General features: G+C 41.1%; 1 protein-coding gene across 4 annotated transcripts in view; it reads left to right on the forward strand.

The window, feature by feature from the left end:
* The window catches only part of LOC131935720 (uncharacterized), a 35,345-nt gene extending 23,517 nt beyond the window's left edge, over nt 1-11,828 (forward strand). For 2 of the 4 annotated variants that reach the window (XM_059292304.1, XM_059292305.1), the window contains 6 exons: nt 4,263-4,383; nt 6,574-6,595; nt 7,886-7,987; nt 8,263-8,334; nt 9,332-9,426; nt 10,732-11,827. In XM_059292304.1, the coding sequence (XP_059148287.1) occupies nt 4,263-4,383; nt 6,574-6,595; nt 7,886-7,987; nt 8,263-8,334; nt 9,332-9,426; nt 10,732-10,822 (503 nt within the window). In that variant the 3' untranslated portion in view covers nt 10,823-11,827. Of the gene's footprint in view, nt 1-4,262; nt 4,384-6,573; nt 6,596-7,885; nt 7,988-8,262; nt 8,335-9,331; nt 9,427-9,513; nt 9,569-10,731 lie in introns of those variants that run through there. The other 2 variants (XM_059292308.1, XM_059292307.1) reach the window with 2 other exon arrangements.
* Nucleotides 11,829-13,204: the final 1,376 nt, after the last annotated feature.

Here is a 13,204-nt window from a genome sequence, read left to right on the forward strand (position 1 = left end):
GGGAGATTTGTCAGATGAGACTTGGAGAGGTTTTAGGGAGATTTGTCAGATGAGACTTAAAGGTTTGGACAGGTTTTAGGGAGATTTGTCAGATGAGACTAAAATGTTTGTACAGGTTTTAGGGAGATTTGTCAGATGAGACTTAAATGTTTGGACAGGTTTTAGGGAGATTTGTCAGATGAGACTTGGAGAGGTTTTAGGGAGATTTGTCAGATGAGACTTGAATGTTTGGACAGGTTTTAGGGAGATTTGTCAGATGAGACTAAAATGTTTGTACAGGTTTTAGGGAGATTTGTCAGATGAGACTTAAATGTTTGCACAGGTTTTAGGGAGATTTGTCAGATGAGACTTAAATGTTTGGACAGGTTTTAGGGAGATTTGTCAGATGAGACTTGGAGAGGTTTTAGGGAGATTTGTCAGATGAGACTTAAATGTTTGGACAGGTTTTAGGGAGATTTGTCAGATGATACTTAAATGTTTGGACAGGTTTTAGGAAGATTTGTCAGATGAGACTTGGAGAGCTTTTAGGGAGATTTGTCAGATGAGACTTAAATGTTTGGACAGGTTTTAGGGAGATTTGTCAGATGAGACTTGGAGAGGTTTTAGGGAGATTAGTCAGATGAGACTTAAATGTTTGGACAGGTTTTAGGGAGATTTGTCAGATGAGACTTTGGACAGGTTTTAGGGAGATTTGTGAGATGAGACTAAAATGTTTGGACAGGTTTTAGGGAGATTTGTCAGATGAGACTTAAATGTTTGGACAGGTTTTAGGGAGATTTGTCAGATGAGACTTGGAGAGGTTTTAGGGAGATTTGTCAGATGAGACTTAAATGTTTGGACAGGTTTTAGGGAGATTTGTCAGATGAGACTTAAATGTTTGGACAGGTTTTAGGGAGATTTGTCAGATGAGACTTGGAGAGGTTTTAGGGAGATTTGTCAGATGAGACTTAAATGTTTGGACAGGTTTTAGGGAGATTTGTCAGATGAGACTTGGAGAGGTTTTAGGGAGATTTGTCAGATGAGACTTAAATGTTTGGACAGGTTTTAGGGAGATTTGTCAGATGAGACTTAAATGTTTGGACAGGTTTTAGGGAGATTTGTCAGATGAGACTTGGAGAGGTTTTAGGGAGATTTGTCAGATGAGACTTAAATGTTTGGACAGGTTTTAGGGAGATTTGTGAGATGAGACTAAAATGTTTGGACAGGTTTTAGGGAGATTTGTCAGATGAGACTTAAATGTTTGGACAGGTTTTAGGGAGATTTGTCAGATGAGACTTGGAGAGGTTTTAGGGAGATTTGTCAGATGAGACTTAAATGTTTGGACAGGTTTTAGGGAGATTTGTCAGATCAGACTTAAATGTTTTGACAGGTTTTAGGGAGATTTGTCAGATGAGACTTGGAGAGGTTTTAGGGAGATTTGTGAGATGAGACTAAAATGTTTGGACAGGTTTTAGGGAGATTTGTCAGATGAGACTAAAATGTTTGTACAGGTTTTAGGGAGATTTGTCAGATGAGACTTAAATGTTTGGACAGGTTTTAGGGAGATTTGTCAGATGAGACTTGGAGAGGTTTTAGGGAGATTTGTCAGATGAGACTTGAATGTTTGGACAGGTTTTAGGGAGATTTGTCAGATGAGACTAAAATGTTTGTACAGGTTTTAGGGAGATTTGTCAGATGAGACTTAAATGTTTGGACAGGTTTTAGGGAGATTTGTCAGATGAGACTTAAATGTTTGCACAGGTTTTAGGGAGATTTGTCAGATGAGACTTAAATGTTTGGACAGGTTTTAGGGAGATTTGTCAGATGAGACTTGGAGAGGTTTTAGGGAGATTAGTCAGATGAGACTTGAATGTTTGGACAGGTTTTAGGGAGATTTGTCAGATGAGACTTAAATGTTTGGACAGGTTTTAGGGAGATTTGTCAGATGAGACTTAAATGTTTGGACAGGTTTTAGGGAGATTTGTCAGATGAGACTTGGAGAGGTTTTAGGGAGATTTGTCAGATGAGACTTAAATGTTTGGACAGGTTTTAGGGAGATTTGTCAGATGAGACTTAAATGTTTGGACAGGTTTTAGGGAGATTTGTCAGATGAGACTTAAATGTTTGGACAGGTTTTAGGGAGATTTGTCAGATGAGACTTGGAGAGGTTTTAGGGAGATTAGTCAGATGAGACTTGAATGTTTGGACAGGTTTTAGGGAGATTTGTCAGATGAGACTTAAATGTTTGGACAGGTTTTAGGGAGATTTGTCAGATGAGACTTGGAGAGGTTTTAGGGAGATTTGTCAGATGAGACTTAAATGTTTGGACAGGTTTTAGGGAGATTTGTCAGATGAGACTTGGAGAGGTTTTAGGGAGATTAGTCAGATGAGACTTGAATGTTTGGACAGGTTTTAGGGAGATTTGTCAGATGAGACTTAAATGTTTGGACAGGTTTTAGGGAGATTTGTCAGATGAGACTTGGAGAGGTTTTAGGGAGATTTGTCAGATGAGACTTAAATGTTTGGACAGGTTTTAGGGAGATTTGTCAGATGAGACTTAAATGTTTGGACAGGTTTTAGGGAGATTTGTCAGATGAGACTTGGAGAGGTTTTAGGGAGATTTGTCAGATGAGACTTAAATGTTTGGACAGGTTTTAGGGAGATTTGTCAGATGAGACTTAAATGTTTGGACAGGTTTTAGGGAGATTTGTCAGATGAGACTTGGAGAGGTTTTAGGGAGATTAGTCAGATGAGACTTGAATGTTTGGACAGGTTTTAGGGAGATTTGTCAGATGAGACTTAAATGTTTGGACAGGTTTTAGGGAGATTTGTCAGATGTGACTTAAATGTTTGGACAGGTTTTAGGGAGATTTGTCAGATGAGACTTGGAGAGGTTTTAGGGAGATTTGTCAGATGAGACTTAAATGTTTGGACAGGTTTTAGGGAGATTTGTCAGATGAGACTTGGAGAGGTTTTAGGGAGATTTGTCGGATGAGACTTGAATGTTTGGACAGGTTTTAGGGAGATTTGTCAGATGAGACTAAAATGTTTGTACAGGTTTTAGGGAGATTTGTCAGATGAGACTTAAATGTTTGGACAGGTTTTAGGGAGATTTGTCAGATGAGACTTAAATGTTTGCACAGGTTTTAGGGAGATTTGTCAGATGAGACTTAAATGTTTGGACAGGTTTTAGGGAGATTTGTCAGATGAGACTTGGAGAGGTTTTAGGGAGATTTGTCAGATGAGACTTAAATGTTTGGACAGGTTTTAGGGAGATTTGTGAGATGAGACTAAAATGTTTGTACAGGTTTTAGGGAGATTTGTCAGATGAGACTTAAATGTTTGGACAGGTTTTAGGGAGATTTGTCAGATGAGACTTAAATGTTTGGACAGGTTTTAGGGAGATTTGTCAGATGAGACTTGGAGAGGTTTTAGGGAGATTTGTCAGATGAGACTTAAATGTTTGGACAGGTTTTAGGGAGATTTGTCAGATGATACTTAAATGTTTGGACAGGTTTTAGGAAGATTTGTCAGATGAGACTTGGAGAGCTTTTAGGGAGATTTGTCAGATGAGACTTAAATGTTTGGACAGGTTTTAGGGAGATTTGTCAGATGAGACTTGGAGAGGTTTTAGGGAGATTAGTCAGATGAGACTTAAATGTTTGGACAGGTTTTAGGGAGATTTGTCAGATGAGACTTGGAGAGGTTTTAGGGAGACTAGTCAGATGAGACTTGAATGTTTGGACAGGTTTTAGGGAGATTTGTCAGATGAGACTTAAATGTTTGGACAGGTTTTAGGGAGATTTGTCAGATGAGACTTGGAGAGGTTTTAGGGAGATTTGTCAGATGAGACTTAAATGTTTGGACAGGTTTTAGGGAGATTTGTCAGATGAGACTTAAATGTTTGGACAGGTTTTAGGGAGATTTGTCAGATGAGACTTAAATGTTTGGACAGGTTTTAGGGAGATTTGTCAGATGAGACTTAAATGTTTGGACAGGTTTTAGGGAGATTTGTCAGATGAGACTTAAATGTTTGGACAGGTTTTAGGGAGATTTGTCAGATGAGACTTGGAGAGGTTTTAGGGAGATTTGTCAGATGAGACTTAAATGTTTGGACAGGTTTTAGGGAGATTTGTCAGATGAGACTTAAATGTTTGGACAGGTTTTAGGGAGATTTGTCAGATGAGACTTAAATGTTTGTACAGGTTTTAGGGAGATTTGTGAGATGAGACTTGGAGAGGTTTTAGGGAGATTTGTCAGATGAGACTTAAATGTTTGGACAGGTCTGATTGAGGAGCTGAGATCAGCAGAAAAACAGAGAGAAGCTGCGCTGGTCATGATGGTCCAATCTGCAGAGGCCGACAAGATGGCCGCTCTAGGAGATCTGACCAGAATATCATCCAAGTGAGGAGTTTTCTTCTTTACAACCTACAATATCTACTTTCCACTATCTACTTTTCACCCTATGTTATCTACTTTCCACCATCTACTTTTCACCCTATGCTATCTACAGTAGCGTACGCAGGGGGAGCGGCCGCTCCCCCTCTGGCCATTTTCAGCAAAGTGGCGCCTTTTTGGAAACTTTTTAAACTCAAAGTTTTAAACAATGATATTTGTTAAAAAATATTTTTGGTCGGCACATCTATGTAAATCACAAGATTTCTTTTCATGCAGCAATTAAGCATTATTGTACTAGTCTAGTAGTGTCTACATTTACAACACGTATTAACAGCTGCATCAGTTTGCCAATGTAAAAATAACCATTACGATGCATTGCAATGTTTAAAAAACCTCTACGGGTAGTACCACTTGGCAAGAGGGGTGTTAAGTTTAAGGCAACTGTATAATGTATTTGCTTACGAATAATTGAATTAGAAAATGTTATACATAAAACTTCACACATAATTACTTTATATATACAGTTTGAATCGTGTGATTAATTTTTTTAAAAATTACAATACAGAAACAAATACAACTGATGTGGCACCTCTATTTAAATTTACTTATGAGCAAACTGCGTAGTGGTGGGGAAATTTTGACAAGGTCAACAACGTCATCACGATGAAGTAGTAGTATTCTTACAGTTTGGGTGATAGTGATTACGATTACAAATTAAATGAAACAGTTACAACCCCCCTCCCCATGGACCCCTCTGTAAAAACAAAATTGTCATAATACCACTGCTACTTATTTAAATCTATTTCTGTAATATATATTTGTGTAATATATATTTGTGTAATATATATGTATGTTTAGAACAGTCATCTAAAAACTGACGCTATGTTCACTCTGAGTTGGTTATCTCTCTTCCCCCCCCCCACACACACCTCACCGCTACAATTGTGTAGAGCGACATTAATGTCACACCTAGGTATACACTGGGTAGGATAATTGACCGTGAACGGACAGTGGTGACTGAAGTTGAACCAACAACCCCCCCCCCAACCCACCCCGAACTGATCTGTTAAGTACATGTAGAAAAACGCGTAATGATGTACCAAAGTACCATGCCGCCAGAAAATTAGCTTTTTAAACGTATAACTCTGTGAATATTGTTTTTGCAATTACCAGTAAAATGGTGTGTGATCAATACAGTGATCTAACCCATACCTATCACTATGTTAAAAATGATCTTTAAAGAACACAAAGAAGCAGTAGTTAATTAAAAATATATGATCTGAAGCAAAAGACGGATATTTAGTTAAAAGTAGGCTGTTATTCCAATTGTTTTCCTACCATTTCAAAAAGCGTGGTTTTATACCAACTCTGATTTTAAAAACTTTCATTATGCTGTAATACTTTAGCATTTATGATGACGATATATTAAATTCTGTTTATAGACAAAAACATTTTGTAAACACGAATAGCGTTAAACAATTTCATTATATTCTAAATTAATTATTTATTTGTTTTGACATTTATAATTAAATGTGTAGATATATACATATTTATATTAAGAGAGTGATTATTTCCCCTATTTCACTTGTCTTAAATAATTTCCCAGGCATTATTATGTAAGAATTTTTTTTACAAGAATTACAAAACAGAATGTGTTTCGTTCATTGTTTTTGGTTTTAGTGTGTGTATATATTTTTTTGTTTTTGTTTAGATTGATACATTTTTTGTTTTGTCGGCCTACATTGTGTGTTTTTTTCTTTTTTCTTCAGAGTGCTACTTTCAATTTATTTTACATCATTGCGAAGTAATGACATACAGCTAGTAATTATATATATATATATATATATATATATATATATATAATACACGTATATAGAACGTGTTAAAAATTCGGCGCCTTTTTTTGCTCTTTTCACTCCCCCTACAACGAAAACCTGGATACGCCTCTGGCTATCTACTTTCCAATCAACATAATCTACTTTTCACCCTGTTATCTACTTTCCACCATCTACTTTTCACCCTATGCTATCTACTTTCCAATCAACATAATCTACTTTTCACCCTGTTATCTACTTTCCACCATCTACTTTTCACCCTATGCTATCTACTTTCCAATCAACATAATCTACTTTTCACCCTGTGTTCTCTACTTTCCATTCAACATTATCTACTTGAAAGATGTCTCTCACATTTCAGATACGAAAGTTGCTACAATAATGTAAGTTTACCTACACTAATGTAAGTTTACCTGCTGCACTAATGTAAGTTTACCTGCTGCACTAATGTAAGTTTACCTGCTACACTAATGTAAGTTTACCTGCACTAATGTAAGTTTACCTGCTGCACTAATGTAAGTTTACCTGCTACACTAATGTAAGTTTACCTGCACTAATGTAAGTTTACCTGCTGCACTAATGTAAGTTTACCTGCTGCACTAATGTAAGTTTACCTGCACTAATGTAAGTTTACCTGCTGCACTAATGTAAGTTTACCTGCTGCACTAATGTAAGTTTACCTGCTGCACTAATGTAAGTTTACCTGCTGCACTAAAGTAAGTTTACCTGCTGCACTAATGTAAGTTTACCTGCTGCACTAATGTAAGTTTACCTTCTGCACTAATGTAAGTTTACCTGCTGCACTAATGTAAGTTTACCTGCTGCACTAATGTAAGTTTACCTGCTGCACTAATGTAAGTTTACCTGCTGCACTAAAGTAAGTTTACCTGCTGCACTAATGTAAGTTTACCTGCTGCACTAATGTAAGTTTACCTGCTGCACTAATGTAAGTTTACCTGCTGCACTAATGTAAGTTTACCTGCTGCACCAATGTAAGTTTACCTGCACTAATGTAAGTTTACCTGCTGCACTAATGTAACTTTACCTGCCGCACTAATGTAAGTTTACCTGCTGCACTAATGTAAGTTTACCTGCTGCACTAATGTAAGTTTACCTGCTGCACTAATGTAAGTTTACCTGCTGCACTAATGTAAGTTTACCTGCTGCACTAATGTAAGTTTACCTGCTGCACTAATGTTAGTTTACCTGCTGCACTAATGTAAGTTTACCTGCTGCACTAATGTAAGTTTACCTGCACTAATGTAAGTTTACCTGCTGCACTAATGTAAGTTTACCTGCTGCACTACTGTAAGTTTACCTGCACTAATGTAAGTTTACCTGCTGCACTAATGTAAGTTTACCTGCTGCACTAATGTAAGTTTACCTGCTGCACTAATGTAAGTTTACCTGCTGCACTAATGTAAGTTTACCTGCTGCACTACTGTAAGTTTACCTGCTGCACTAATGTAAGTTTACCTGCACTAATGTAAGTTTACCTGCTGCACTAATGTAAGTTTACCTGCTGCACTACTGTAAGTTTACCTGCTGCACTAATGTAAGTTTACCTGCACTAATGTAAGTTTACCTGCTGCACTAATGTAAGTTTACCTGCTGCACTACTGTAAGTTTACAGCTATAATAATAATTATCCCAATCCATGAATCAAACTTAAGGTAGGAGAAAGTGAGTTATCCCAGCTTGTGGCCAGACAACGTGAAATCATGCAGGAGGAAATGCAGGGAGTTCTAGAGCAGAGGGACGAGGCAAGACAAAAGGTGTGCTGTGCTAGTGTCATATGTTGTACTGAATGTTTCTGACAGGTTGTACTGAATGTTTCTGACAGGTTGTACTGAATGTTTCTGACAGGTTGTACTGAATGTTTCTGACAGGTTGTACTGAATGTTTCTGACAGGTTGTACTGAATGTTTCTGACAGGTTGTACTGAATGTTTCTGACAGGTTGTACTGAATGTTTCTGACAGGTTGTACTGAATGTTTCTGACAGGTTGTACTGAATGTTTCTGACAGGTTGTACTGAATGTTTCTGACAGGTTGTACAGCTGGAGAAACAGTTGTCAAGCCTAGAGTTGTCTGGCCACTACAGCCCAGACAACAAACTTCTGGTCAGTATCCTCATGAAATTGTGTAACTTTATATGTCCAGTCTAGGTTGACCCAACATGTTCAGTCTAGATTGACCCAACATGTCCAGTCTAGGTACACCCAACATGTCCAGTCTAGATTGACCCAACATGTCCAGTCTAGGTTGACCCAACATGTCCAGTCTAGGTACACCCAACATGTCCAGTCTAGATTGACCCAACATGTCCAGTCTAGGTACACCCAACATGTCCAGTCTAGATTGACCCAACATGTCCAGTCTAGATTGACCCAACATGTCCAGTCTAGGTACACCCAACATGTCCAGTCTAGATTGACCCAACATGTCCAGTCTAGGTACACCCAACATGTCCAGTCTAGGTACACCCAACATGTCCAGTCTAGATTGACCCAACATGTCCAGTCTAGATTGACCCAACATGTCCAGTCTAGGTACACCCAACATGTCCAGTCTAGATTGACCCAACATGTCCAGTCTAGGTTGACCCAACATGTCCAGTCTAGGTTGACCCAACATGTCCAGTCTAGATTGACCCAACATGTCCAGTCTAGGTTGACCCAACATGTCCAGTCTAGATTGACCCAACATGTCCAGTCTAGGTTGACCCAACATGTCCAGTCTAGGTTGACCCAACATGTCCAGTCTAGATTGACCCAACATGTCCAGTCTAGGTACACCCAACATGTCAAGTCTAGATTGACCCAACATGTCCAGTCTAGGTTGACCCAACATGTCCAGTCTAGGTACACCCAACATGTCCAGTCTAGATTGACCCAACATGTCCAGTCTAGATTGACCCAACATGTCCAGTCTAGATTGACCCAACATGTCCAGTCTAGGTACACCCAACATGTCCAGTCTAGATTGACCCAACATGTCCAGTCTAGATTGACCCAACATGTCCAGTCTAGGTACACCCAACATGTCCAGTCTAGATTGACCCAACATGTCCAGTCTAGATTGACCCAACATGTCCAATCTAGGTTGTCCACTCTACAGGTGAAGCTTCAGATCACTAGAGATGAACGTGACAAGCTAGTTCAGAAGCTCAATCTTCTACTGCAGGAAATTGGAGAAACCAAACTAGTTTACAAGTAAGCTATTTTCCTACCCAGTTGTCTTATCCAATTCATTTATTTCAGTTTAATTTTTAAACTGTCAGATTGATTCATTTATTTCAGTTTACATAAAGCCCTACTGTCCGATTGATTCATTTATTTCAGTTTACATAAAGCCCTACTGTCCGATTGATTCATTTATTTCAGTTTACATAAAGCCCTACTGTCCGATTGATTCACTTATTTCAGTTTACATAAAGCCCTACTGTCCGATTGATTCATTTATTTCAGTTTACATAAAGCCCTACTGTCCGATTGATTCATTTATTTCAGTTTACATAAAGCCCTACTGTCCGATTGATTCATTTATTTCAGTTTACATAAAGCCCTACTGTCCGATTGATTCATTTATTTCAGTTTACATAAAGCCCTACTGTCAGATTTATTCATTTATTTCAGTTTACATAAAGCCCTACTGTCAGATTGATTCATTTATTTCAGTTTACATAAAGCCCTACTGTCAGATTGATTCATTTATTTCAGTTTACATAAAGCCCTACTGTGCGATTGATTCATTTATTTCAGTTTACATAAAGCGCTACTGTCCGATTTATTCATTTATTTCAGTTTACATAAAGCCCTACTGTCCGATTGATTCATTTATTTCAGTTTACATAAAGCGCTTCTGTTCGATTGATTCATTTATTTCAGTTTACATAAAGCCCTACTGTCCGATTTATTCATTTATTTCAGTTTACATAAAGCCCTACTGTCCGATTTATTCATTTATTTCAGTTTACATAAAGCCCTACTGTGCGATTGATTCATTTATTTCAGTTTACATAAAGCCCTACTGTCAGATTGATTCATTTATTTCAGTTTACATAAAGCCCTACTGTCCGATTGATTCATTTATTTCAGTTTACATAAAGCCCTACTGTCCGATTGATTCATTTATTTCAGTTTACATAAAGCCCTACTGTCAGATAGATTCATTTATTTCAGTTTACATAAAGCCCTACTGTCAGATTGATTCATTTATTTCAGTTTACATAAAGCCCTACTGTCCGATTGATTCATTTATTTCAGTTTACATAAAGCCCTACTGTCCGATTGATTCACTTATTTCAGTTTACATAAAGCCCTACTGTCCGATTGATTCATTTATTTCAGTTTACATAAAGCCCTACTGTCCGATTGATTCATTTATTTCAGTTTACATAAAGCCCTACTGTCCGATTGATTCATTTATTTCAGTTTACATAAAGCCCTACTGTCCGATTGATTCATTTATTTCAGTTTACATAAAGCCCTACTGTCAGATTTATTCATTTATTTCAGTTTACATAAAGCCCTACTGTCAGATTCTGGAGATGGAGTGAAAAATAATGTTGTGTCAGAGATGCTGCGATACAAGGATGGTCGGCTCTAGCCTGTCACAGGATGGTCAGCCTGTCACAGGATGGTCGGCTCTAGCCTGTCACAAGATGGTCAGCTCTAGCCTGTCACAGGATGGTCAGCTCTAGCCTGTCACAGGATGGTCAGCTCTAACCTGTCACAGGATGGTCAGCTCTAGCCTGTCACAGGATGGTCAGCCTGTCACAGGATGGTCAGCCTGTCACAGGATGGTTAGCTCTAGCCTGTCACAGGATGGTCAGCTCTAGCCTGTCACAGGATGGTCAGCTCTAGCCTGTCACAGGATGGTCAGCTCTAGCCTGTCACAGGATGGTCAGCTCTAGCCTGTCACAGGATGGTCAGCCTGTCACAGGATGGTCAGCTCTAGCCTGTCACAGGATGGTCAGCCTGTCACAGGATGGTCAGCTCTAGCCTGTCACAGGATGGTCAGCTCTAGCCTGTCACAGGATGGTCAGCTCTAGCCTGTCACAGGATGGTCAGCTCTAGCCTGTCACAGGATGGTCAGCTCTAGCCTGTCACAGGATGGTCAGCCTGTCACAGGATGGTCAGCTCTAGCCTGTCACAGGATGGTCAGCCTGTCACAGGATGGTCAGCTCTAGCCTGTCACAGGATGGTCAGCTCTAGCCTGTCACAGGATGGTCAGCTCTAGCCTGTCACAGGATGGTCAGCTCTAGCCTGTCACAGGATGGTCAGCTCTAGCCTGTCACAGGATGGTCAGCCTGTCACAGGATGGTCAGCTCTAGCCTGTCACAGGATGTTCAGCTCTAGCCTGTCACAGGATGGTCAGCTCTAGCCTGTCACAGGATGGTCAGCTCTAGCCTGTCACAGGATGGTCAGCTCTAGCCTGTCACAGGATGGTCAGCTCTAGCCTGTCACAGGATGGTCAGCTCTAGCCTGTCACAGGATGGTCAGCTCTAGCCTGTCACAGGATGGTCAGCCTGTCACAGGATGGTCAGCTCTAGCCTGTCACAGGATGGTCAGCTCTAGCCTGTCACAGGATGGTCAGCTCTAGCCTGTCACAGGATGGTCAGCCTGTCACAGGATGGTCAGCTCTAGCCTGTCACAGGATGGTCAGCTCTAGCCTGTCACAGGATGGTCAGCCTGTCACAGGATGGTCAGCTCTAGCCTGTCACAGGATGGTCAGCTCTAGCCTGTCACAGGATGGTCAGCTCTAGCCTGTCACAGGATGGTCAGCTCTAGCCTGTCACAGGATGTTCAGCTCTAGCCTGTCACAGGATGGTCAGCTCTAGCCTGTCACAGGATGGTCAGCTCTAGCCTGTCACAGGATGGTCAGCTCTAGCCTGTCACAGGATGGTCAGCTCTAGCCTGTCACAGGATGGTCAGCTCTAGCCTGTCACAGGATGGTCAGCCTGTCACAGGATGGTCAGCTCTAGCCTGTCACAGGATGGTCAGCTCTAGCCTGTCACAGGATGGTCAGCTCTAGCCTGTCACAGGATGGTCAGCTCTAGCCTGTCACAGGATGGTCAGCCTGTCACAGGATGGTCAGCTCTAGCCTGTCACATGATGGTCAGCTCTAGCCTGTCACAGGATGGTCAGCTCTAGCCTGTCACAGGATGGTCAGCTCTAGCCTGTCACAGGATGGTCAGCTCTAGCCTGTCACAGGATGGTCAGCTCTAGCCTGTCACAGGATGGTCAGCCTGTCACAGGATGGTCAGCTCTAGCCTGTCACAGGATGGTCAGCTCTAGCCTGTCACAGGATGGTCAGCTCTAGCCTGTCACAGGATGGTCAGCCTGTCACAGGATGGTCAGCCTGTCACAGGATGGTTAGCTCTAGCCTGTCACAGGATGGTCAGCCTGTCACAGGATGGTCAGCTCTAGCCTGTCACAGGATGGTCAGCTCTAGCCTGTCACAGGATGGTCAGCCTGTCACAGGATGGTCAGCTCTAGCCTGTCACAGGATGGTCAGCTCTAGCCTGTCACAGGATGGTCAGCTCTAGCCTGTCACAGGATGGTCAGCTCTAGCCTGTCACAGGATGGTCAGCCTGTCACAGGATGGTCAGCTCTAGCCTGTCACAGGATGGTCAGCTCTAGCCTGTCACAGGATGGTCAGCTCTAGCCTGTCACAGGATGGTCAGCTCTAGCCTGTCACAGGATGGTCAGCCTGTCACAGGATGGTCAGCTCTAGCCTGTCACAGGATGGTCAGCTCTAGCCTGTCACAGGATGGTCAACTCTAGCCTGTCACAGGATGGTCAGCTCTAGCCTGTCACAGGATGGTCAGCTCTAGCCTGTCACAGGATGGTCAGCTCTAGCCTGTCACAGGATGGTCAGCTCTAGCCTGTCACAGGATGGTCAGCTCTAGCCTGTCACAGGATGGTCAGCTCTAGCCTGTCACAGGATGGTCAGCTCTAGCCTGTCACAGGATGGTCAGCCTGTCAC

This window comes from Physella acuta, unplaced genomic scaffold (assembly GCF_028476545.2).
Source record: "Physella acuta isolate Inbredline_101_S28 unplaced genomic scaffold, ASM2847654v3 ptg000155l, whole genome shotgun sequence".
In the NCBI taxonomy this organism is placed as follows: Eukaryota; Metazoa; Mollusca; class Gastropoda; family Physidae; genus Physella; species Physella acuta.